Source organism: Mesoplodon mirus (genome assembly GCF_964341445.2).
Source record: "Mesoplodon mirus genome assembly, chromosome: 7".
NCBI classification, from domain to species: Eukaryota; Metazoa; Chordata; class Mammalia; order Artiodactyla; family Ziphiidae; genus Mesoplodon; species Mesoplodon mirus.
The window spans coordinates 81875644-81902354 of NC_138983.1; the positions used below are offsets into that span (position 1 = coordinate 81875644).

General features: G+C 46.5%; 3 protein-coding genes across 3 annotated transcripts in view; 2 read left to right on the forward strand and 1 right to left on the reverse strand.

Annotated features, from left to right (window-relative positions):
* Nucleotides 1–5150, forward strand: part of LOC309808007 (forkhead-associated domain-containing protein 1-like) — a gene marked incomplete at both ends in the record, with an annotated part of 79263 nt that extends 74113 nt beyond the window's left edge. Inside the window, 4 exons of the mRNA XM_082628016.1 lie at nt 642–766; nt 3680–3775; nt 4198–4418; nt 4955–5150. Coding sequence (XP_082484142.1) covers nt 642–766; nt 3680–3775; nt 4198–4418; nt 4955–5150 — 638 coding nt within the window. The remainder of the gene's footprint in view (nt 1–641; nt 767–3679; nt 3776–4197; nt 4419–4954) is intronic.
* Nucleotides 1–26711, reverse strand: part of LOC309808830 (forkhead-associated domain-containing protein 1-like) — a gene marked incomplete at both ends in the record, with an annotated part of 1104685 nt that overhangs the window by 980766 nt on the left and 97208 nt on the right. The window lies entirely within an intron of this gene.
* LOC309808008 (forkhead-associated domain-containing protein 1-like) overlaps nt 24199–26711 on the forward strand; it is a gene marked incomplete at both ends in the record, with an annotated part of 79556 nt that continues 77043 nt past the window's right edge. The window contains one exon of the mRNA XM_082628017.1: nt 24199–24291. Within this exon, the coding sequence (XP_082484143.1) occupies nt 24199–24291 (93 nt within the window). The remainder of the gene's footprint in view (nt 24292–26711) is intronic.

Sequence of the window (26711 nt, forward strand, 5' to 3'; positions counted from 1 at the left end):
GGCCCCAGACTTGAGGGTTCACTTTAGGGACTAACCAATTTGCCAGGACCACCATCTTCTATCCCCATCATTTCATAACTAAAAAAACATAGTTATAAAAAAAAGATGGGCAGGAAAAAAAATAGATGTGTAGGCATGAGCTCAGAGTCAAGAGCAGGCCTTGATATTAAATAAACAGGATTTCATGAAAAACTCAGAACCTTGTCCTTCTTTTTCTTATTTCACTGTGGCCCAGTGGAAACTTTTTCATAGACGCATGCTGTGCAAGGACCAACCTTGGGGAACTTCCCAGGATAAATACCCTGTTTAGAGGGAATAGGGCTTTCAAGAAACCAAGCTTGCTGCTGGGTGGAGCCCTGGGCTAGGACACAGAAGCCTGGGTTCAAGTCCATCCTCACACCTGTGGCCGAAGGTTCCCCCTCAGTGCCCCCGCCCTGGGAGGCTGCAGCCTCATATGAGCTGTGTGGCCTTGGACAAGTCATTTCACCTCTCTGGGCCTCGATGCCTCACCTGCCAAGGGAGGATGGTGAGCTAATTAGTACTGGCCTGTGGTAAGTGTCCAGTAAATAGCAGCTGTGACTTTTACATGCAGTAACTTCTTCCTGAGCCTTTCTTTTGAGTGTAAATTATTTCTTTTATAGATCACAAGGACCACATGGATGAATCATTTCTAGACTTAAAGACCCTCGGGATGGAAAAAAATGTTCGGAAAATATTGGATGCAAAACCTGACTTGCCAACTTTTTCAAGAGTAGAGATCCGAACGGTAACCAAAGAAACTTTGTCTCTGCATTGACTGACACGTGGGGAGGGTGGGCATGAGGACAGACACGAGCCGTGTGCCCTGGCACCACTGTATACATCATTGGTTCGAGGCCAGGTCCTCCCTGATGGGCTAACACCTGTATGGACTGGTTGGTGCCTGGCCGTACCAGTGATCCAATGTTTGAATAGAAAGGCGGCTTCCCATCGTGTACAGCATGATATAACATTGCACTGATGCTGGCCCGGACAATCTCTGGGCCCTCCTTTTCACATCACATGTTGTATTCTGCAGAAAAGATTCAACAAGCTAATGTACAACATTATGCCATGAGCTTGCCTAACATTTGCTTTTTGCTATAAACTGAAAAACATGAACACATAAAGGGCAGCAGAAGGGAGCCATGATGATTAAGAAGACACAAGTTCTAGAATCAGAGACCTGTGTCCTAATCCCAGCTCTGCAAGCTCTGTGACCTTGGGCAGCCTCCTAACCTTTCTGGGACTTCAATTTCCCAGCTGTAAAATGATGATGGAAAAATTAAAGGAGATCATTATGTAAAGTGCTTATCCCAGTGCCTAGCTCATAGCGAGCACTTTAATAGATGATAGTTATTATTGTCAAACAGTTTTTAAAGAGTATTATCCAAGAAAACCTTCCTTTCTTAGGGAGCATAGTTTGTGTTTTCCAGGATTTTCAGAAGTAATTTGATTGTTAGGTTGAAGGTGCCCTGTATCCTAAATGGATGTTTGATCGGGTGTTTGATTGACACATGACAATGGACAGCTCTGATCAGCGTGGCTTGCTGCGGCAGCTGGTCTAAACCAGCTTTTGGAAAACATAATAAAGCCATCCTCTCTGTACCAGCATTTTCTCCTACAATTTTTCTAGACATTTGCCCACACGTCTAGAGATGTGAGTCTTCAGAAATGTGTTGGTTTTCCTGATAAAATCGAACCTTCCTTCTCTGAGGCTGGGAGTGGAGGGCCCATCTCCAGGTGGGGAGCTCAGCTGGATCTCATGTCCTGATGGTCCTGCTTCCAAGATTGACCTTCCCCTTGGCAACAAGCCCTCATCCCACCACTGACACCACAGAGCAGGAAACCTCCTAACTCTCAATCCTCCAAGGTTGGCAGTAATTAAAGGAAAGAGCAGGAGGAAGAATAGCTGACATCTGTGAACTGCTTACTGTGTGCCAGGCGTTGAGCTCAGCCGGCTCCATGCCTTATGTCATTGAACCATCGTAGCAGCCTTGTGTCATAGTTACTATTATTGTCCCCATTTAACAGATAAGAAAAATTAAGGCTTCAGGAGGTCAAGTACCTCACCCAAGGTCACAGAATAATGATTGAAGACACACCAGGGGTGTGTCCCTGGTGGTGTGTCTGCTAGCCTGCAGAGACCGGGTGGGGACTGCGTGCTTGGATCCTGTAGCCCAGGCTCTTCCTTAGTGACCCTCCCCTCAGGAAAAGAGGGGGCGTCTGGAGAGGTACAGAGGATGCAGCTCAGGGTAGCTGAAGACACTGAGCAGCATCTCAGGTTCTTTTTGCAGCAGATCTGCCCGGTTTATTGTCATCTTCAGATACCCTCTTTTATTCTCATCTCCATAGATACATAGACAAATATGTCCACTCTTGTCTATCACAGTCACTTGGGGGCCTTTATATTTTTGTAGTTGTTTTTTTTAAAATCTCAGAGGTTTTCAGGGTAGTGCCAACAAATGCTAGGGCTAAGAGATGCTCATGGCAAGCATTAAAAGCCAATTTATTTTTTAAGGAGTCTTATTATGGTTATTTGTGGTCGTTCAGATCAGGTCCCCTATTCAGTCTGGTGGCCTTTCCATGCAGTCAGTTGGGCTTCCAACAGCCAGCTGGCTGGTTGGGGTCTTAGGGAGATGCAGCTGCAAACACTATCTGCATTGTCTCTGGAAAGGTTCTGAAGGGATGCCCACCCACCAGGTTCCAGAACTAGGAGAAGGTTGGGCCAAATTTTGTGAGGGTATGGTTTCTGCTGCACAGAAATGAGATTCCTTTAATAAAAAGGAGGGAGGCTATTTTCCACTTAACCTTCATTCGTTCATTCAACAAACATGCCCACTATGCACCACTCGTTGCCAGGTGCCATGCTGGGCACAAGGAGGGAGATAGTGAGCAAAAGCCACATGGTCCCCATTTTTCTGGAGCTTGTCTTCTCAACATCAGCGGTACTGATTTTTTGAGCCAGGTAACTCTTTGTTTGGGAGACTGCCCTATGCATCGTGGGGTGTTTAGCAGCATCCTTGTCCTCTACCCACTAGACGCCAGCAGCAATTATGACAACCACAAATGTGCCCAGGCATTGCTAAATGTCCTGGAGGGGGTAGGGTGGACAGAGTCACCCCCGGTTGAGAACCACTGGCCTAAAGGGAAGACAGACGAGACGGTGGCCAAAGAACGGCACAAGTGATGCATCATTTCAAAGGCAGTCGTGCTCTGAAGGGGTAGGAACACAGTCATATAGAAAGCAGTTCACAGAGTCAGAATGGATTTAAAACCAACTCTCTTGGCATGGACATATATACACACACACGCTACCAAAGGTAAAATAGATAGCTCGTGGGAAGCAGCTGCATCACACAGGGAGAGCAGGTCGGTGCTGTGTGTCTACCTAGAGGGGTGGGATAGGGAGGGTGGGAGGGAGACGCAAGAGGCAGGGGATATGGGGATATATGGATACGTATAGGTGATTCACTTTTTGATACAGCAGAAACGAACATACACCATTGTATAGCAATTATACTCCAATAAAGATGATATAAAAAATCAACTCTCTCAAATTATTTTTTCCAGTTCTTGCATTATTCTTTGGGTTATTCTTCTGGATGTAGAAAATCATAATGGAATGCCAAGTGAGTTTTTTTCTTTTGTTTTATTTCAGCCTCAAAATGGCCTTTCCAGCCCAGGGTCCATCATGGTCTCTGAGAAGTTAAGGAAAATGGATGTGGCTGACGCTTTAGATCTTAGTGAAAAGCTGGTAGGTATACCCAGCATCAGTCCCCTCCTGTCCAAACCTGCGTGCCCTGCAGGTAGTTTAAACATCAGCTCCACATACATTTTAGTTGTTACAGTAGCTCCACGAGACCCATCTCCTATCCCAGCATGGGCTGGAAATTGCAGAGCCCAATTCCTTGCAAGACTGGGTAGTAAGAATGAATGTTTATGTCTGTTGTCATTCCCCCTCCCCACTTCCCCCCAATTCTCAAAAAGGCATAGTGTAAATGGATGCGGGGGAAAATGAAAGTCCTACTAAAAGCCCCAAATGCACTCATTTGCAAAGCATGTGTTTCTTCTCTGCAACTGCAGAAAATAATGAAACAGAATTAGAAGTTTGCCTCCTCAAAGGGGCCACCAGCGGTCTTGGGCCAGGCCTCTTACCTGTGAAACGCTTTCTCGTAGTACTTGGATATGAGCAAAACCCTCGGGACTATGCTGAACATCAAAGATATGTCAGGTCACGTGTCCATGAAACACCTCTCCCCAAAAGAGAGGGAGAGAGTCCACCAGCTTCGACAAAGAGACCTGTACCTGGTGTTTGATAAGATCACCCTACTCAAGAACCAGCTGCAGAGGAAAGAGGAGCTTTTGAGACGATACGAGAAGGACATTGAACAGCTCAAGTATGGCCCGTGTCCCCGGCAAAAGGCCCAGGCCTCCATTCTCCAGGCTAAACCTCGGTGCAGCTGCAGACCCGTAGGGACCAGGACAAGAGGACAGAGGCCTGGGTGTGGAGTGGGGAGGCGGGATGGTGACTCAGGGCCTGATGGACCCAAGTCTCTGGGCAAGAAAGCAGCAGTTAAAGTACCCTACTGTTAAGGAATAAGGTGCACCTTTTATAAATGTGTCTGATGTTTCACCATGTGTGTGCTTTTCGTAATTCCATCCTATTTTCAGTGGTATCCGTTCCCCCACCCTCTCTGGAAAATTGGGAGGGGCTGGTAGCATAACCTGTGCCCCCTTCATGCTGCACATCCACAGCCAATGGGCTATTTATTCTGCCCTCTAGTCCCCACATCTTCAGCCTTCCCCCAACTTCTAAGGAAACCGCGAAGCCAAGCATATATGGAAGTGTTCTGAGGATCTCCCAGGTCGGGAGCATTGGTGGTGAGTGAGAAAGCTGAGGAGAAAAGAGACTTTGTCTCTCCTGTGTGCTCAGGCAGAGCAAAGTGTCGGTTCAGATGTACCAGTCACAGGTGGCAAAGCTGAAGGACATCTTCAGAGAGGCCGAAGAAAAGGCGCCGCTGAAGGAGGCCCTGGCGCACATGGAAGAGCGGCTGCACCAGGAGAAGAGGGTCACCAGGGCGATCAGGCAGCAGAAGGTGAGAGGTCCCTGCTCGGAGCAGAGCCTCTGAGGCTGCCCCTCAGCTCCCTTTAGAAACAGCCAACTGAGGTCCCAGTGGGATCCAGGCAGCACAGAATGCATTCGCTCATTGCAAAGGAAGGTGGCAGAATAGCTTTAGCGTTAGGCAGACTTAGGTTTAGACTCTTGTTCTGCCATTTACTGTGTGGCTTCAGGCAGCTTTTTTTTTTAACATCTTTATTGGAGTATAATTGCTTTACAGTGTGGTGTTCGTTTCTGCTGTATAACAAAGTGAATCAGCTATATGCATACGTATATCCTCACATCCCTCCCTCTTGTGTCTCCCTCACACCCTCCTTATCCCACCCCTCTAGATGGTCGCAAAGCACTGAGCTGTTCTCCCTGTGCCATGCGGCTGCTTCCCACTAGCTATCTGTTTTACATTTGGTAGTGTATATATGTCCATGCCACTCTCTCACTTCGTCCCAGCTTACCCTTCCCCCTCCCCATGTCCTCAAGTCCATTCTCTACATCTGTGTCTTTATTCCTGGCCTGCCCCTAGGTTCATCAGAACATTTTTTTTTTTTTAGATTCTATATATATATGTCAGCTTAACCTCTCTGAGACTCATAGTCTAGCTTGCCTCTATTTTTTTAAACTTTCTTTTTTTTTAAGTTAATTTTTATTTTATATTGGAGTATAGTTGATTTACAGTGTTGTGTTAGTTTCAGGTGTACAGCAAAGTGATTCAGTTATACATACACATATATCTATTCTTTTTCAGATTCTTTTCCCATATAAGTTATTACAGAATATTGAGTAGAGTTCCCTGTGCTATACAGTAGGTCCTTGTTGATTACATATTTTATATATAATAGTGTGTATATGTTAATCCCAAACTCCTAATTTATCCCTCCCCACCACATTTCCACTTTGGTAACCATAAGTTTGTTTTCAAAGTCTGTGAGTCTGTTTCTGTTTTATAAATAAGCACATTTGTATCATTTTTTTTAGATTCCACATATAAGTGATATCATATGATACTTGTCTTTGTCTGACTTACTTCACATCGTATGATAGTCTCTAGGTCCATCCATGTTGCTGCAAATGGCATTACTTCATTCTTTTTTATGGCTGAGTAGTATTCCACTGTATATTTGTACCACATCTTCTTTATCCACTCCTCCATCGACATTTAGGCTGCTTCCATGTCCTGGCTGTTGTGAACAGTGCTTTCTGAGACTCATAGTCTAGCTCGTCTGTATTTTTTTAACTTTTGATAATTCGTGTATTTTATCTTGTTCTTTCTATCCAGATAACTCTTTTTTCTACCAGTTTTATTGAGACATAATTGACACACAGCACTGTACTGAGCTTAAGGGTGTCCAGCATCATGATCTGACTTCCCTGCCTCCTGAAAAGATGACCACAATTAGTTGAGTGAACAGCCCGAGTGTTTTTAAAGGCGGCGCTTCTGATTTTCATTGTTCTGCCAGGTGCCAGGGATACACCGAGGAATAAGCTCTCTGAGAATAAAGATTTGGGTTTCCTCTTCTGAGTAGCCAGAATAGTACGCCAGTCTTTCTGACTTGGGGCTGTGTATTTGTACACGCATGCTTGCGTGTATGTGTGTACATGTGAGTATGTGCTGTGGGTTGGCATGTGTGTGTATTTGTATGTGTGTGTTTGTTGCCTGCATGAGCTCTAAGGAGGCCAAGGTCATAGAAGGGTGCCCTTCTCCTCAACCAGGAGGTGATGGTCAGATAGTTCTTTGCAGAAGCCTGCCCTCCATCCTGCGAACCTTCCAGGCAATAGGTTTCCAGACAGCAGGCTCTCTGGCTTAGAGCCCCAGAAATGAAAAGTGGCTGTCCTGCTCTGAGGGAGCCTGGATGCAGTGTTTCCAGTGCTCACTGCTCTGAATTAAACATCACAGGCCTTAGTCTGTGTGTGACATGGGGCTGCCTCAGGCAGAGGACAGTTTCCTTTCACACCAAGCAATGCCAGGGAGAGCTGGGCCAGTGACAGAGTTGTGACTTTCCCTTTGATGTGCCCTCTGGAGAGCTCACCCCTCCCCAAGGTGCCCACCCACGCCCCCAGGGCTTGGCAGACTAGGTCCCAAAGCAGAGACACCAGACCACAGAATGGGACAGAGAAGGGCCCCAAAAAAGCCATTGTCATGTACTGAAAACCTGAGGATTTACATAATGAGGTTTCACATGCATTATTCCTGGGCTGCATCATTCACACACAACGCAAGGGACATGCCAGCCTGTTTGGCGCTGGACATCCCTCAGCAGAGAAGGGTCTGAAATGGCCAAGCTGAACCTGTGTCAGGGTCCCCAGAAGAGCTACAGCTAGAAGCTTTCAAATTCGTGGAGTTCACAACTGGGGGAAAGACTTACCAAGGGACAGGCACCTGCTCCACACCGCACATGCTTCATCTCTCCCATCAACCCGCAAGGGATGCTGGCAAGTGTCAGCCCCTTAGAGAGAGGGGAAAGGTGAGTTGACAGAGGGTACCGTTCCCTGGCTACTAAGTGGCAGAAACAGGATTCCCTCCCCACCTGCTGCCCTCCCCCGCCCATGTTCACTTTTCCACACCCCCTCCTTCTGTGTCTCCCTTACCAGGGTGGCCCCCTTGGATACATCGCACCATTGCTCCTGGGGGTTTCACTCCAGGACTCAGGTTTGCATTTCATGCTTGTTGTTAATATGTCGTCAGAAATCCCTGTTTGTCGGGAAGAAAACAATAATACATTTGAAAGTTTTGCTGGATCCTAAAGGGCACTTGTATACATCTGTCTTGGCATCCGTTCCTTCCAGGGAGTATATCTTCGTTGTCTTTAAGCAGAAAAGAACGGAAAGTAGAATTCCTCTTTCCTAAGTTTTACACTTAGTATTTTCACAAGGAGCCTTAGTTTTTTAGCCTCCTGTATGAAACTTTGAAACTCTTCACCCGTTCACAGAGGTGGCAAGGTTGAAGCACTGAGATGAAATTACACATCTTAAGCTTCAGAATTGCCCCCCCCCCAAAAAATGGAGTTTGTAGTTTAAATGTTTGACCATCTCTTCACCAAGCAGACCTTTCAAGAATCAAAAGTCCTATTTCCACACTAATATCTCTGGCTGTGAAAATGAGACTTGGTATAAGATGCTGGGCCTTCACAGCGAACTGGGTCTGTGGCTCTGTCCATGTGGCAGAGGGACGGGAACCGCTGCCCAGGCCGTGCTCACTCGAATCCACTTCCCACATCACTCGAGAAGCCGGCAGTGTCTCTCAGAGTTCAGAGGCCAGATTTGGAGTCAAACAAATAGGGGTCAAGCCCCACCACTGCCCCGAATGACCCTGAGTAAGTGGCTTGACCTCTGTATCCCAGGTTCCTCAACAAAAGCAACCAAAACTGTTAGCAAGGGGCCTACTCCGTGGGGCAGCAGGAGAGTTAAATGGCAAAATGCCTGCAGTGCCTGGCATATCACAAGCCCCGTTTCTAAGGGTGAAGAATAGGCAGCTCATGGATGGGTGGGGATTCCTCTATTTCTTTCAGGGAGCTTCCTGCCAGCTGACGCCTTCCCCGGTCCTCCCAAAGCCGCCAGCTCTTATGGGACGCGCTCTTCTCTTTGGTGAATACGACTAGGCCACGGCCAAGAAAGGACCCAGATACCTTTTGTGAATGGGCTAAGGCTGGGATTTTCAAGAGGAAATTTTTAAATGCACAGAAGTTGCCACTTGGGAAGCACGCAAGCCCTTTCTCAGGGCTTGAAGTGGAAGAAAGGCTGAAGGGCACCGGCTGCTTCTGGCAGGAGAAGCCGCTCAGCTCTCCTGCCAATCAAATCTCCAGCCAATCAAGTCCTGGCTAGGACGCGTGACCACCGCTTTGTCTTGTGGTCTCAGCCAGGAAAAGCCCCTAACCTTCCCTCTGCTTAATTAGCTCAGATCCCTCTTCTTTAAGATGAGAATAAAAATGGCACCTAGCTCGTAGCCTTCCCAATGGGAGCTTGTATACAAAACCCTTAGTACATAGGCCCACAAAGCAAACATGCTCTCCTACCATCGTCATTATCCTCACTATTCTCTTTAACTCACTATCTTCCAAGATTTCCTTGGGCCCAGGTATTCTCAAGATTCTGGCTTCCTCTGTGCCACTTGTGTGTTTTGTTTGTTTGTTTTTGCGGTACGCAGGCCTCTCACTGTTGTGGCCTCTCCCATTGTGGAGCACAGGCTCTGGACGCGCAGGCTCAGCGGCCATGTCTCACGGGCCCAGCCGCTCTGTGGCATGTGGCATCTTCCCGGACCGGGGCACGAACACGCGTCCCCTGCATCGGCAAGCGGACTCTCAACCACTGTGCCACCAGGGAAGCCCGAACTGTATATTTTTAAATGGTTAAGATGGTAAATGTTATATTATGTATATTTTACCATAATGAATAATTAAAAATGTTAATTATTGGGGGAAAAAAAGCCGTTGGGGACTTTGTAATGGATGGCTCAGTCTGTTAGCACTGGACCTACCATTCAATCTCAATATCGTTAAAAACAGGATGACCAGACATTATGTGCTCACTGTGTGATGCAGGATGGATCACACAGTACCGCCTATGAAGGCGTCTGGACAACAAAAAGACTTTGATCTCCTCAGACCTCTAGATCTAACTATTTGTTTACAGGAAACATGGGGAAAAGAGGAACAAGTTAACTGAAACCAAGAAGAAGTGATCAGCCAAATCCAGGATGTGAATGTTCTCCAGGACAAAAGACCCAGTTTCTCCAACAAATCAGTGGCTGGGGGATAAAAAAGGTCAGGGGCGGGGAGTTGCTGTTACAGAATTAAAGACATTTCAGAGACATAACAACCAAGTGTAATGTGTGGACCTTGTCTGGATCCTGATTCTAACAAAGATAAAAGTAAAAAAGATATCTCTGAGAGAATCAAGGAAATGTGAGCATGGACTGAATATTAGATGATATTCAGGAATGATTATAAGTATTTTTAGCTGTGATCATGTCAAGGCAGGGATAATATAAAGGAAAAAAAAGTCCTTTCAGTTAGGATGTCTTTATGGGTGAAATGACACAACTTGCTTTAAATTAACCTAGAAAAAAACTCAAAAAGGGAGAAAAAAGAATGAGAGAACACTGGGAAAATGTTGAAGCTGGATGATGAATACATGGAGTTAATCGCAGGCTTCTCTAGTTTCGTGTGTGTTTCCAAAATCCCAGAATAAAAAACAATTTTTATGTAGGCAATCTCAAAGGAACATACAGACACACACACAAACAGAGTGAGCTACAACCAAAGCATAAGCAAATGAGGAAGCCATTTGCCTTTAGTAAGTGCAGGAAAAGGGAGATTAAGCCTTGGGCCTTTGCAAGATGAGCTAACCAAGTCTAAGATGCCTGTATTAAGCTGGCACCCTCAAAGATGCTCCACACCCTGGCAAGAGGAGGGCTTAAAAAAATTTTTTTTCTGGACTTTCAGAAAGGAGAGCCTATGAAAACCTGTAGTTTTCAATGTGGCTCTGGAGGGGAAAGCTAATAATGGCCACAATACTGATGATGATGATGATCACCCTGAAGGTTTGTAACCACGTGGGTCTGGGGCTCAAGTTTATACTCCATGTATTCAGTGGGAAAACTCCAAGTTGAGGAAATAAATGTCAGTGTTCAGAGGTTATTAGCATCCCCGGCATCCAGCTGAAACAAACAAAAAAGACTTCCGAGAGCAAAGCAGCCAGGAATCAGACCCCTCAGGATTCCCACAGATTAAGTTCAATCAAGAATGAGATCACAGTCAAATTACTAAACATCCAAGCAATAAGTCAGTATGAGCCAGAGTAAGCAGAAACAACAAACAAGACATTGAGACACCACCCCTCTGCCACTCCCACCCAAAGACTTCAGATGTTGGAATTATCAGATAACAGATTCTAAAATCACTATGTATTCAATATTTTTTTTAAAGAAGGCTTTTAAAATGAGCAAGGAATGAGACTATTAAAAATGGCCAGGCATTTGTCCTCAGGAGTTTGTGGGAGCCCAGGAGAGCTATTTGACCCCTGTACATTTGGCTCTTCCATTCTGGTGGGAAAAACAGATTTCTTTACAGAATCAAATTATGCTGGCAATAAAAATTCAAGTGCTTCCAGGAGCCAGAGAGGAAATATGAGCAGTGCATTGGGCAGGCAGAACATAGGCTGTATCTAAAGAGGGAGCCTCTACTCATCCCCAGCAGATTGATGATCTATATACAAGAAGAGAGTCCAGGTATTGCCAGATATTCCCATTTTCGCAAAAAAAGGCATAAATCCAGATGTTAATGATCTGTACATGTTGGCTACTGTGGTAGACATCTGGTTTTCGTCACCTAATAACAATTCACCTCTTCTAAAATATTATGGCGTTATGATCCTCCTTTGGGGACAACACCTTTCTCCTAGTCTCAGTCCAGTTTCTCAGAGACGCTGTTGATTCCACCTCTGGCTGCAGGGATGGGCATGTTGGCTCAAGCTCAGCCAATCAGAGCAGTCTCCTGGGCCACAATAATTGGCTCAGCAATGGGCTTGTGACCCACCCAGAGAAAATGAGAAGCAGTGAGGCCATTGGGGGAAGCTTAGGAAAAAGACTCCTATACTTCCCTATGGAATTTAAAGCTGAGAAGATGTAAGGGTTGGAGCTACGGCCGCCTTTTTGTGACCATTATACAGAGATTCTGTCTAAGGTTGGGTCCACATGGTACAAAGAATCCCTGAGAGCTGGAGAGAGGCCAAGGCCTCATGAAATCATCTGAGCCTGAACCCAGAGGTTCCCTCTAGAATTTTCATTTTTGGTAACCAGTGAATTTGCATTCATGCTGAAGCCAATTTGAATAGGTTTCTCTGTCACTCCACAGAAAGAGGCCTATTCCTTCAGCAACTAATTAAAAGTCTTTTAACACGTTGGGAAAGCCAGACAAACATATCTGAAGGCTGACCATGGACCTTCAGTGTGCGGTCTCAGCACCTGGCCAGCCCTCTCCTTCTGTACTCCTGTCCCTAGCGTCTCTGATGACTCATCTTCTAGCCTCCATTCCCACTGCTCCTTCCCTGGACTATCCTCTGCTCTCCCTGCTCTACCTCCGGAAATCCTACTCTTCCTTCAGAACTCAAGTCAAATGGGTCCTTTTTTCTTAGCGCTTTCCTGACAACCCCACCCTAAGCCCTACCCGAGGCAGAAGAAGATACCTCTCCCTCCATCCCCAGGCCCCTCTGACCCCCCCGATGAACACTCAGCCCTTCTGATGAGGATCCTAATTACCCAGCCACATTCCTGTCTCGCCTGCTTCTTGACCGTGATCCAAATTCAGACGCAGATTAGAAGGGATGATATTTGAGGCTTAAGTTTCAAAAAACAATCAGTTCTTAGGAGAAGTCAAATAACATGGTGAAAGATGAGGATTTGGGTCAGGGATTCGAAAGAAAAGAACAGTTATTCCGGGGAAAAGAGAGGGTCTATGTGGAGTGCAGTGAGGAAGGAGGAAACACTGGACATATTTAGACCAAACGAAATGATTCAGAGGAAACCTGAGAAGAAATGTCTAGAGAGGCATGAGGTTGATCTGACTGGAAAGGAATACAAAAAATGTGTGATGGGAATGACCCAAAACAACAACGACAAAATGCCCAAAATAGGTGCACTGTTCACGTGAGAAAAGAATGCAGAGAGCAGCAAGACGCTGAGCAACCTCCAGAAAACAAGAGAGAAGGTGACAAAGGATGAGGTCATCTCAAACCAGATAAACTGGGAGGCTTTCTATGGATTGAAAGCGGTTTTTCAAAAGCTAGGGCTCATGTTGGCTTGCCCCTGATGGAAACTCAGGGCACCGAGGCCTTCTGGAATTTTCTGTTCAACAGACAGACACAGGGAGGGTCCCAAGAGGCCAGGCAGTGGCTAGATGTACCAAAAGAGTTACCATGGGTCAAAGGTCAAAACAAGCAAGGTCTCAGTTTATGAGCCACCCCAGGCAAGCACTGTCTCGCTTTTTACTTCTAAGGACCATGGGACCTTGTCCACAGTTCCCATGCCACCTACCCCGGGACCAATTCTTTCTTCATGTGATAAAATACCTAAGCCGGACAGTAGCCAATCACAGCGGCCTTTAACCTTTGTTGGGGACATACCTGGTTGAGGTTCTGAGCCCTCTTCCCAGAAAAATGAACACAGCCTCAGTCACAACAAAGTTTCCTTCCCGTTTAAGCAGCTTATACCCGCCCTGGGGCCCATCTCTTGAACAATAGTTCCTAAACTCATTCACTTAATCAAAAAAACATTTATTGAGTGCCAGCTCCCTGGTACCTGCCAGGTACTGCTGCCAGGTACTGCTCCGGGCACCAAGGGTACAGGGATCCTCGCCTTATGGAGTGGACCTTCCAGTTTGTATCTGAGCCCTCAAATGATCAGAATGTCTGGCGAAGCGGCCCGGGAATTCAGTGATTCTGACATGGGCCCAGAATTAGGACCTGTCGTCCCGAAGAGCCCCAGCTCAAACACCCCTTCTGTAAGGAGAGAGGGGAGGAGTGTATTGAAAGCATGTGCTCTAACTGGGAAGCTCATAGCCTGCTGAGGGAGTGTAGAGGTTACCTGCACTTTGGAAAAATGTTTGGCAGAATCTCGTAAAGCGGGACGTATGTGGGACCCAGAAATTCTACTCCTAGATATATACCCAAGAGATATGTGCACATGTGCAGACCAAAAGGCATACACAACGGCCCCCAATTATCCCTGGTGTTCACACCTCTGTGTCCCCTCCCCTTGCGAGTAGGCAGGACTGTACCTTATTTCTAATCAGTAGATGCTGCAAAGGTGATGGGCATGTCATTTCTGTGATTATGTTACAGAAGATTGTAACTTCCATCTTGCCTGGAGACTCTCTCTAAGGACTCTCACTGGCTTTGATGAAGCAAGCCACCTTATGGAGAGGCCCACATGGCAAGAAACAGTGCAGGATCTCTGGCTAACAGCCAGCAAGGAGGTGAGGCCCTCAGACTAACTAACAACCCTCAGGAAACTGTATCCTGCCAACCACCACATGAACTGGAAAGAGGGTCCTTCCCCAGCTGAGCCTCAGATGAGACCCCAGCCCTGGCCACCTCCCTCATTGCAGCCTGGGAGAGACCTTGAGCAGAGAACCCAGCTAAGCAGTGCCCGGATTCCTGACCCACACAAACTGTGACATAAGTGTGTGTTTTTTGGATCCGTTAAGTTTGCCATAATTTGTTCTGCAGGAATAGATAACAGAATGTAAAGCAATGCAGCAGTGAGAATGAATGAACCACAGCTACATCAGACAACATGGTCGAACCTCACATAGTTGAGTGAAAGAAACCAGGCAGCAAATGGAATCTGTAAGATTCCATTTCCATGAAGTTCAAAAACAAGCAGAACTAATCTATGATTGGAAGTCAGACAAGCGGGAGGGGCTAACCAGAAGTGAGCACAGGGAGTCTTCTCGGAGGGGTGGGGGCGGGTGGTAATGTTCTGCTTCTTGTTCTGGGTTCTGGTTAGGGTGGGTGCATACACTTTGTGAAAATTCTTCAAGCGTACACTTATCAGTTGTGCTCTTTTCGAGATGTAGATTATGTTTTGAAAACAAAAGTTTACAAAAATGACAATATGCTGGAGTCCAACAGCTAGGGTTCGAATCTTGGACCTATCACTTACAAGATTTGTAACTGGGCAAGTTACTTGACTTTTTTGAGCCCGCCTCTGTAAAATGGGTTGGGCTAAGAATTAAATAAAACAGTGCATGGCATAGTGGCTGGTACCTAACAAGCCTCAATAAATATTAGCTAGTTTGGTTCACCTCATTCATAATGGTTCATTGTTAATCTCAAAAAAAGAAGTAGTGGAGGTTGATTTGCCTGGATGCCTGCAAGTCGAATTTATGGAGTTGTCGTGCAGGTGCCACTCCACAGAGACCAGCTGGATTCTCAGAATCCCTCTAGCAGCGATCAGGGGAGCTCAGCCTGCCTCTGACACCCACACCCAGAAAGGTCCCTGGGCAACAAGCAAGATGATATGCGAGTGTTCTGAGGTCAAGTTTGCTCTGGGTTGGGACTGAGACGATGCAAATCAAAGTTCTCCCCAGGATGGCCGTGATCGGGTTGAGATGGTGCTGTCCTCCCACATCATCAAGAAAACAACAAAAACAAGCAAAGAGACAGACAGCAACGCGGACATTCACAGAAGGAGTGTGTGGTACCGGGCACAGTTTACTACTTCACACATATTAACCCATTTGGTCTTTACAGTCAATGCTGTTATTACCTCCATTTTACAGGTGAGAGAAGTGAGGTACAGACAGAATAAAACAAACAAACAAACGAAACCAGGCCGATCAGAGGTGGGATCAGCACCCTTCATCTGCAGTTTTCAAACAGAACATACAGACTGACCTCCCTGGCAAAGCTTTTTTTCTGTGTTGTTGTTTTTTTTTTGAGAGAGTAGTTTTTTGTTTTTGTTTTAATTTTTTAAAATTAATTAATTTATTTATTTTTGGCTGTGTTGGGTCTTCGTTTCTGTGCGAGGGCTTTCTCCAGTTGTGGCAAGCGGGGGTCACTCTTCATCACGGTGCACAGGCCTCTCACTATCGCGGCCTCTCTTGTTGCAGAGCACAAGCTCCAGATGCGCAGGCTCAGTAGTTGTGGCTCACGGGCCTAGATGCTCCGCGGCATGTGGGATCCTCCCGGACAAGGGCTCGAACCCACGTCCCCTGCATTGGCAGGCAGATTCTCAACCACTGCGCCACCAGGGAAGCCCCCGGCAAAGCTCTGATTTGCAAGAGATGAATGTCCCAACCAGCCTTGTCTCTATCTGAGAAAACACCTGGGTGATTTCTCATTTTCTGACAGGGGAAGGGGGTGAGCACGGCTGCAGAAGGCCTCAGTGACCAGCTGTGATTTTGTGGTTTGAATTTATTTTTGTGAACCTGTGTGTGTGTGTGTGTATAAAAACCTGCATTTCCTTAGCCCATAGTGTCAGGTTATGAATGGACTGTGGAGCCTCCAATGGCCCTTTGCTCTCCCATCTGACACCTACTCAACAGCTTAGCTACTTCCTGATCTTCGAGAGCTCTCTCTCTCTTTTACACTCCCTTTCTCCTGTTCCAGCTCTTTCCCTGGCTCTCTCTTACCCCTTAAAGGCTGGGCAAGCTCCCTACCTCTTCCAGGCAGGAGGCCAGCATTCATTTCTTGTTGGAATGCAGGGGACAACAAGCAGATCTCGGGAGGGGGCACAGTGGATGGGCTCTCCCAGTCAAGGACAGCCCAGGGAAGGTAACTGTGGCCCAATGAGATTTTATGGGGCAGAGTTCCTGCAGGAAAGAAGCCCAGTGGGTGGCAGGAGAGGTCCCTGGCAAGCTCCAGCTACGCTCTCTTGGCCTCAGCTCCCTCCCCCTCTTGCTGCAGGCACTGCCCAAACTTCAGGACAGCCAGAAGCCCAGATTGTTCAGGGCTGAGGGAAAGCAGGTGGTGAGCATGGGTGTCTCGTGGCTGTGACACCTGTCACCTGTGGTCCCCGGGGAAAATACCTTCCCATCACAGTCATCTAGATTCAAATCCTTTTCTGGCTGTGTCACCTTGGTCACATACCTCCATGTCTCTTGAGCCTTATTTTCCTGTTCAAGTGGGAGTGATGTGATAGAAATAATACCCATCACGACATTTTTGAGCATTTCTCTGCAGAGCTCCCTGTTCCAGGTGTTTCATACACACCTACTGCCCCAGGTTATGGTGAGGATTAAATGAGATGATCCACAGGAAGGACTGGGACAGTGCCCTGCGGGTGGAAAGCCCGGAGTTAACATCACTCGCTCCAGTATTAGGAGGACAGCTGGGAATGACAAAGCTGGGACATGGACCCAGGCCTTTCAGACACCAGCATCCTGATGTTGATGGAGATACAGTACAGCCTTGGTAGCCACCCAGAGCTCAATAAGATTGATTGATTACAGGCATCACCGAGGAGCCCATATAAGCTAGAAACCTCTTTTTTTTTTTTTGGCCATGCCGTGTGGCTTGCGGGATCTTAATTTCCCCACCAGGGATTGAACCCGGGCCATGGCAGTGAAAGCACCAAGTCCGAACCAGTGGACCGCCAGGGAATTCCCCAGGTGCAGTATTTTGATCACCCTATCATTGCAAAGTACAACTCTCACTCAGCCCAGGACATGCTATGATAAAGGCATGAGTTATTGGGGTATTTTAGTTTCTGTTTCTGAAATTTAAGTGGATGACATGGAACTGGGTTTTTAGACTTTCACACACCCTTTGAGATGACTGTGGCATCCTGTGGGGAGCGGCAGGATCCAATCAAGATTTGGCAATTTCTGCTCCAGTGAGCCTGAATGTCAGCTTTGTTCTGCGTTTAGTATTTCCTCATCGAGAGATGGACTAATGGCAACATATGCTCTCCCAAGCCTATCAGGGGGCCATGAGCGGCTCCGGCTCCAGGCTGGCCTGAATGGGCTCCATAGGGTCTGGCTGGCAGTGAGCAGGGTTGCTGTTCTGTGCTCATGTTGATGAGACTGAAGACAAGCATGGAGATGGGGGTGGGGCTGGGGAGGGCCAAGGCTACAGAAGCCTAGGTCCTGGGGTAAGGACAGTTCAGCTCAGCAGCTCAAGAGTAGGAGGCAAGGCTGTGGGCAGGTGGCAAGGGCTGCCCCTGTTCATTCACTCATTCGTTCATTCAGGCACTGTTCTAGGTACTGGTGATACAGCAGTGAACAAAAGAGAAAAAAATCCCTGCCCTCATGGAGCTTAAGTTGGGGGCAGGGGGGAGTTGGGAGTGGGGAGACTGACAACAAATAAGAGAAGAAAACTAAATAAATAGCATGTTAGAGGAGTGGTAAGATGAAGGGAAGAGCAATAGAGTGAGGTGTTTGTTTTGTTATGCATGTTTTTGGGGGGGTGTTTTTTGTTTTGTTTTGTTTTTTTGGGTGGCATCATGGGGCTTGCAGGATTGACCAGGGATCGAACCGGGCAGTGAAAGCACCGAGTCCTAAACACTGGATCGCCAGGGAATTCCAAGACCCTTTTAAATAGGGTGATACTTGAGTAAAAATCTAAAGGAGCTGAAGGAGATCCCTGGGGGAAGTGCCTGGTAGGGAGAAGAAACAGTAACTGCAAAGGCCCTGAGGCAGAAATGTGCCTGGAGAGTTGAGCCTGACCCTCTCTGTTCCTCTGAAGTTACCACTCAGGGCCCCGGCCTCTGTGGTCACTCCTCATACATTCCTAAGGTCTTTCTGGTCGAATGGCAGAACCTTCCAGGCTGACTGAGGGCCTGGAAGAGATTTCTAGGGAAAAGTTCTGGGAGGGCTCTGCCATTCAACTGCAGGGTTGAATAAGTCCTGAGGTTTTGCCAAGCTTTTAACAAATGCACAAGGAATTTGCAAGAATGCAACAAATTCATTCCTGGACCATGCTCCAGAGCTGCTTAATCAGAATCTCTGAGGTCTGTGCCAGGAAATGTGCATTTCTAAGAGCCTCTAGGCATGTGGGAGCATCTTTACCATATATTCCATCCCATATCGATTTCCATGATTTTTCTCTCTTATATCTTCTTCTAATTGACTAGAGTGGAGTCTGCCATCTTTCATCTTTCTCAGATGAATATTTTGAGTTTGTCTTGGGGCACCTTGTCAGTCATTTCCTGGCAGGGAAATGAGGCATTCTGTAGGTAGTCAGCAGGTCTGTTCTGCTCCCAGACAGAAGGGGCTGATCTGAAAAGAGGTGACATGGGGTGAGGGGAGATAGTTGGCATTTGCATGTCTTCTCCACACGCTCCATCCCCCCAGCCCCGTGCCCATGGGGGGTGCGGGGGGATTTCTTAAGGATCTGATCCAGGTCAACACTGGGGCCACCGTCTGACCTTGTAGGGACTCAGGTGATGTTTGTAGAAGTAAAGAACACATGAATGAATAAACGCGAGTTTTGACAGGGAAGGACAGGAACAGTAAGGCTGTGGGCTTGTAAATACCCCTTCCCTAGCACGTGGGAGAATCTTCCATTCTTTCAGAAGTGTTCCCTCCACCGCACCCATCTCCCATCTCCACCCCCATCCCCAGAAGTGATGGTCCCCCAGCTTACTCTGTTTTCTCCTCCACAACAGAGAGAACTAGAGATTCGGGTGGGACGGGGGGGACCAACCTCCAGGCTTCTCGTGGTTCAGCTCCATTACCCTCCCACGCCTGACCACCCCCTCCTCAACGCACCGAGCCTAGAGCTAAGGTCAGTAGGAAGGATTCTCCAGTCTGCTCCTTCCCCGCTGTAAGACTTGGAGCTACTTCTGTGAACACTGAGCCTGTTTCCCCATCCTGGAAACGGGGCTGGGGACCTCTAGGGGGCAGGTCGGGGAGGGCTCGCAGCGCTGCAGCGGGCTGTAATTGGCCGGGTGCTGCCAGCGCACCTGCCCCTCATCCTCGGGCGCCGCGCACGCCACGCCCCTCCCCAGCTCGGCCGTCAGAATGGCGTTGCCGTGGCGACGTTCGTACACAGGCCGGGCGGGCGCACGGGCTGCAGGCTGTCGCCTGGAGACTCCGCGGGAGGGCGGCAGGGCGGAGGTCAGGGCTTCTTGGCAGAGGACGAGGCGTGGGCTTCTTCCTCAGGCCAGGTGAGAGCGGCGCGCGAGGAGGCGGCGGGAGGAAACCTGGGCCGGAGGAGGCCAGCCCTGCGAGGTCAAGGGTGTTGGGATAGGCAGGGGACCCGGCGCCAGCCGAGTCCGAACTCTCTGATCCAGGCTCGGGTCGCCAGGAGCACCCCAGAAAAGGTGCCCCAACACCAGCCGTTCCTTCCTAAGTGCAGCCCCTACCTCGCCCCCCAAGGGAGGCGGCACGGGAGCTTTAAGCCTCTCCTGGGCACCAGCTCTTGGATGTCCTGTGGGTATAGCTGGGATTAAGAGAGGAACCCCTGTTTCCCCTGATTTATGGACAACACCCACCCAATGGTCAGAGACACACACACACACACACCCGCCCCTTACCTGAACTCCCCTTCTTTAAGGAACTTTGAGGCCACTGTAAACCTCAAAAGAAAGTTTGCTCCTATAGCCCAATTCTGAGCCATCCAAAGTGGTCGGGGGAACGCAGATGACTGAAGCCCTTTTGCTCTTTCCTGTGGCTGGTGCTCCATGGCCCTGAGTAAGAACGAATTCACAGAGCTCCACACATTCAAATTACTTTGACAGTGTTTTCACGCAAGGAAGTGATGCACAGGGCAAAATGAAGGTGGAGAAATATTGTCCAATCCAAAAGCTAAAGAGATAGAATTTAGGTTTTCCAAGGAGTCATCTAAGCTAGATACTGACAGGAAAAATGAAAGGTAGTTACTATCAAAGCTTCCTAGCCAGCTGGCTGTACTGACTTGCTTTGAGGTGTCCTTTGTATTTTCATTCACTCAGCAAGTGTTTCCCAAGCACCTACTATGTGTCAGGTTCTGCCCCCCCGCCGCCCCCTACCCTGGAGAAGGGGTAATGCACAGAACTGGCAGGAACTGCAAAGGGTCTGACATTTGACCCTGTTTGAAAGTTAGTAAGTTAGCCTGCCCAGCTTATAGTTCCTGGCAGAAGACAAGAGACTCCTGGGCCAGAAACAAAGAACTTGATGACTCACAGCACAACCGACATAACAGGCAGCAGAGCTGCATATGCACATTGGTTCCTGTTGCCCTGAAAGTCCCTCGGGGTGGTGCAGAGCAGCCAGTGTGGATGCTGTGCGCACAGTGGGTCTGTGTCCCAGGTAAGGAACTCCAAACTCAGGAAACTGCAATCTTTGAAAGGGGCTGCTAGCAAACCTGCCCAACTTTTGCCCCAGAAGGAGCCGTTATCTTTATTAGAAACATTACCTCTATCCTCCCAGGCTGTTTGCCATACAAGCAGCCTCGGAAAGTGAGTGCAGGACAAAATCTTTCAATGCCTTTGCTCTGAAGATGGGTACAAACACAAAATACCCATGAAGAATCGCTTCTGAACAAAATGAACACAGTCCTGGTTTTCCAGGAACATATATGTTAGTGAAAGAGAAACCAACAGCAAGCATAACTAAAGAAAGGAACAAGAACATGTCAGAGAATGATAAGTACAAGGAAGGAAACACAGCAGGGGAAAACTAGCAGGGGAATAACATGACTGAGGGTGCCTTTAGCCAGAGTGGTCAGGTGGTTGCCCCGAAGGGGGACGTCTGAGCAGAGAGAAGACCCCAGCCTTGGGGACGTCTGGGGTGAGAGCTAAACAACAAATATGTGCATAATCCAAGTTTAAGTTTTCGATTAGTGGCGTTTCCTGTGGTTTTCCTGCAGAAGAGACATTTCTTGGAAGTTTCCATTTTAGCTTAATTAGACTTGAATGTGTTGCGTGCTAACATGGTCCTCTGCAATTGAAGATTAATAACTGAAGGCAGCAGAGCATGGTTCTTTGGGAAGAGGAAATGTCTTTTCCCCTGTATACATGACAGCGAACTTAATCAAATGTATTTCTCATTATCTGAAAGCATCAATATTTGTGGGACATCCACAGGCCTCAAAGTTTACAAATATAAACTATGCTGCTTATTTTTATTTCTCTTACCCCCAGGTAGGGTCTCGTCTTCCTTTCAGAGGATAGAATGCTGGTTTCAAGGACTTTCTTTTATTACATGTGCCAAGTGTCAGCAGACAGTGCAATTCCCCCACCCCTACTCTGCCCCACCAGCAGCAATGGAGGTTTGTACACTGGTTACATGCAAAGGCCCAGAGTTGTCACACACTTACTACTGTGTGACCTTAACTTCTCTGAGTCTCAGTTTCCTCATTTGTAAAGCGGGACAATACTGACACCTGCCTCGCAGGGTGGTTCTGAGGATGAAAAGAGGCCATGTGTGTAAAAGGATAGCCCAGTGCCTGGCACTTAGTAGGGATTCAGTGATGGAATGATGATGGAGATGTTGATGGAAAGCAGAGCCAGACAGGAGACCCTCTACGGTCAGACGTAGAGATTTTTGTTTTTATCCACAGTTTAACAACTTCACACTTCAGTGACCTTTCAGTTGAAAAGAGACTTTGGGGACTTTCCTGGTGGCTCAGCAGTTAAGAATCCACCTGCCAATGCAGGGGACACGGGTTCGAGCCCTGGTCCAGGAAGATCCCACATGCCTCGGAGCAACTAAGCCAGTGCACCACAACTACTGAGCCTGCACTCTAGAGCCAGCGAGCCACAGCTAGGGCCCGTGTGCCGCAACTACTGAGCCCATGTGCTGCAAGTACTGAAGCCTGCACACCTAGAGCCCATACTCCACAACAGGAGAAGCCACCACAGTGAGAAGCCTGCGCACCGTGAGGAAGAGTAGCCTCCGCTCGCCGCAACTAGAGAAAGCCCGCATGCAGCAACGAAGACCCAACAGAGCCAAAAAAAAAAAAAGGAAAAAAAAGAAAGGAGGCTATGTTTGACATGGCACTGAGATGGATCAGAATTCAAATATCATGTGAATTATCATCAACATCTTGGAACCAGCTGAAGTCACTGAAATTTTTATGTTTTAAAAAACATGTATATATGGGCTTCCCTGGTGGCACAGTGGTTGAGAGTCTGCCTGCCGATGCAGGGGACACGGGTTCGTGCCCCGGTCTTGGAGGATCCCACATGCTGCGGAGCGGCTGGGCCCGTGAGCCATGGCCTCTGAGCCTGTGCGTCCGGAGCCTGTGCTCCGCAACGGGAGAGGCCACAACAGTGAGAGGCCCGCGTAACGCAAAAAAAAAAAAAAAAATTTAAAATAAATAAATAAATAAATAAATAAATAAATAATAAAAAACATGTATAGGGCTTCCCTGGTGGCGCAGTGGTTGAGAATCTGCCTGCTAATACAGGGCACATGGGTTCGAGCCCTGGTCTGGGAAGATCCCACGTGCCGCGGAGCAACTAGGCCCGCGAGCCACAACTACTGAGCTTGCGCATGTGGAGCCTGTGCTCCACAACAAGAGAGGCCGCGATAGTGAGAGGCCCGCGCACCGCGATGAAGAGTGGCCCCCGCTTGCCACAACTAGAGAAAGCCCTCGCGCAGAAACGAAGACCCAACACAGCCAAAAATTAATAAATAAATTTTAAAACCATGTATAGGATTTACTTTGAAATGCATTAAAATATAAAATGTATAGATGGGTAGATATGTGATAAAGCAAATAGAACAAAATGTTGATTGTAGAATCTGGGTGGTGGTTCTATAGAAGTTCACCATCCACTTCTTTCAACTTTTCTGTGTGTTTGACATTTTCATAATAAAATGCCAGCAAAAGATACGTACAGAGTCTTGACCGTACAGCCAAGCTATAATCTTGATATTTTGTCTTTGGAAATCATTTTTTTTCAACCTAAATATATGAAGGAATGCGGTGACTTAAAAAGAAAGTATCTTCTAATGCCCATTTCCTTGATGACTGACTCTTCCACACTTTAAGAAGCTCTGTAGAAGTTGGGGTTTCTTGAGTCAAAGTTCAGAAGCCCAAGATTAATAACAGTCACAATCACAGTAGGACAAATGGGTGTTTAGTGTAGCAATCACCATTCTAGATGCTTCACATTTAATCCTCACAAAACTCTTTGGGATACAGAGTATTATTAGCCCCATTTTACCGATGAGGAAACAGAGGCATAGAGAGAGAATAAGTAAATCACCCAGAGTCACAGAGCTAGTAAGTGGTGGGTTAGTAACACTGAGTACTTGATTCTGTCAGATAACTAACCCCAAACTAAGCTTAATGGGAGGTGGAGAGCGGTTATCAGTGGAATTCGGATTTGTTTGTTTTGTTTTTTTTTTTTTGCTATTGCTTGTTTGTGCTCTGAATTACATAAAGGATGTCCTCTTGTGATCAGAAGCAAGCTCATCTATGCCGGATATCACTGTTAAAAGGACAGTCTTAAAAATGTGTGGAATTATCATTGTGATCATTGTTAAATCCAGCTATCCACTCCTACCTCTGCTGACTTCTCCTGTGGACATTATGGTGTATTCCATTCATTCTAGATATGACACTGAATAATTAGAGGACTGTATTTTTCTAACAAAATTGTTTTCTGAAAACCTTTTATAGGGAAAGCAGAGAATATGAAAGCCTATCTAAAGAGTGCAGAAGGCTATTTTGTCCTGAATAAAAGCACTACGATTGGAAGGCATGAAAATTCAGACCTTGTTTTAGAGGTAAGACCTCTTCCTACCCAGTCCCCGACCCTCCCTACCCCTCACACCACCAAAAGTCCTGACTGTTCTGTGGACTCCAGTCTCTTGTAAAGCACAGCCTCTGGCTAACAGTCCCAGCCTTCCTCGGTGTGCCACCAATAACCATTCCCCACATGTGCTGGGTCTCCCTGGCACATGTGGTAAGAATGAGCACAGTGCAAAGTGCGATGGGCCCTGTGTCCTTTGCTGACTGTGTGTGCAGTGTCCCACCCTGATGGCGCGGTTTGGAAGGTGGGCGTAGAGCTGATGCTTGACCTTCACCTGCTCCGCGTCTGGCAGCCACGGCCACCTGAAGTGCCCAGCTTGAGCAATGGCCTCTCGCCCTTTCCAGAGCTTCTGGAGACTATGGGCCCCTCAGAGCCCTCCCCCGCCCACGTACCTCCAAGTAGTAAATCAGGGTAAGCCCTGGGCATGGCCTCAGTGCTCTCTCACTTCATTTCATTCCATTCTCTGAATTAGCTGTGGCTTGGTCCACAGTCCCAGCTCATTGACAGCCAAGGAAGTTGGAAGAAATTGTAAGTAAGGAATTATAAAAACAGTGGCTTTGAGCCTTTTTAACATTTTGAAAGGGATTAAAATATTGAAGCAGAAAGAGAAATGCAATGGAATCCCTTTAGGACTGTGAAAGGCAGACCACTGTCAGACTTCACTCAACAGAGTTTTTTAAACTTTATTTTGAAATAATTATAGATGCACAAATGGTAGAGAGAATGGCACGAAGCATGTGTGGAGTCCTGTGCCATTTTACCACGTGTGGATTTGCGTGTGGCCCTCAGGATATAGGAGTATTCCATCATCAGAGATGTCCCTTGTGATGCTCCTTTTATAGTCACAATTCCTCCTCCCACCATCGTCCCCACGCTCCGAAAAGCACTAATCTGTTCTCCGTCTCTATAATTTTCATCATTTATCTATGACCTTTGCGATTGTTTTTTTTTTTTTTTTTTAGTCATTGTAATGCCCTTGACATCCATTTAGGTTATTAGCTTGTTCTTTTATTGCTGAGTAATAGTCCACGGTATGGACGTATCACCTATGTTTAACCATTCACTTTTTGAAGGACATTTTGTTTCCATTTGGGGCTATTACAAATAAATGTACTATAAACATTTGTATACAGGTTTTTGTGTGAACATAAGTTTTTATTTCTCTGTGATAAATGCTCAGGAGTATGATTGCATGGATTAACATATGTGTTTATATAGATTCGGTTTGTAAAGAAACTGCCAGACTTATCCAGCATGGCTGTACCATTTTTCATTTCCACCAGCAATGTATGAGACACATCCTCACCAGCAATTAGCCTAAACACTGTTTTTCATTTTAGCTGTTTTAGTAAGTGTGTAGTGGTATCTCATCATAGTCTTAACTTGCATTTCCCAAATCGATAGTGATGTTAAATGTCTTTTCATGTACGTGTTTGCCTTCTGCATATCCTCTTCAGTGAAATATCTCTTCATATCTTTTAAGTGTCTCTAATCGAATTGTTAATTTTTTTACCATTGAGTTTTGAGAATTCTTTATGTATTTTAGATATGAGTCCCTTGTCAGATAGATGGTTTGCAAATATTTTCTCCCATCCATAGCTTGTCTTTTCATTCTCTTAGCAGAGTATTTCACAGAGCAAAAGCTTTAACTTTTGATGAAGTCCAGGTAGTTATTTTTTCTTTTATAGATCATGCTTTTAGTGTCATGTCTAAGAACATGCCACCAGGTCCCTGACCCTGAGGATTTTCTCTTATGTTTTCTTCTAAGTGTTTTATAGTTTTATGTTTAAATCTATGAACCATTTTGGGTTCACTGTCGTTTATGATGTGAGATTTAGGTCAAAGTTCATTTTTCTTGCATGTGGATATTTAGTTGTTCCAGAAGCATTTGTTGAACAGACTATCCTTTCTCCATTGAATTGCTTTTGCAAGTTTGTCAAAAATAATCTGGCCATACTTTCTATGGGGGCTACTTCTTAGTTCCCTATTATGTTTCATGGATCTATTTGTCATAATGGATCTACCATTATGAGATAGCCTTGATTACTGTCGCTATGTAAGTCTTAAATCAGGTAGAGTGATTCCTCCCACTTTTCTTTTAAAAAAATTTTTAACCTATTCTAGTTCCTTTGCCTTTCCATTTACATTTTAGTGTAAGCCTGTCTGTATATACAAAATATCATGCTGTAATTTTGATTGGAATTGTGTTTAATCCTATATAACAATGTGAGAATAATTGATATACTCCTACATTGTCTTCCAATTCATGAACATGGTATATTTCTCCATTTATTCAGTGTCTCTCATGAGTGTTTTGTAGTTTTCAGCATACGAGTCCTGAACATGTTTTGTTAGATTTACACTTAAGTATATCTCTCTCTTTTTTTTTTTGAG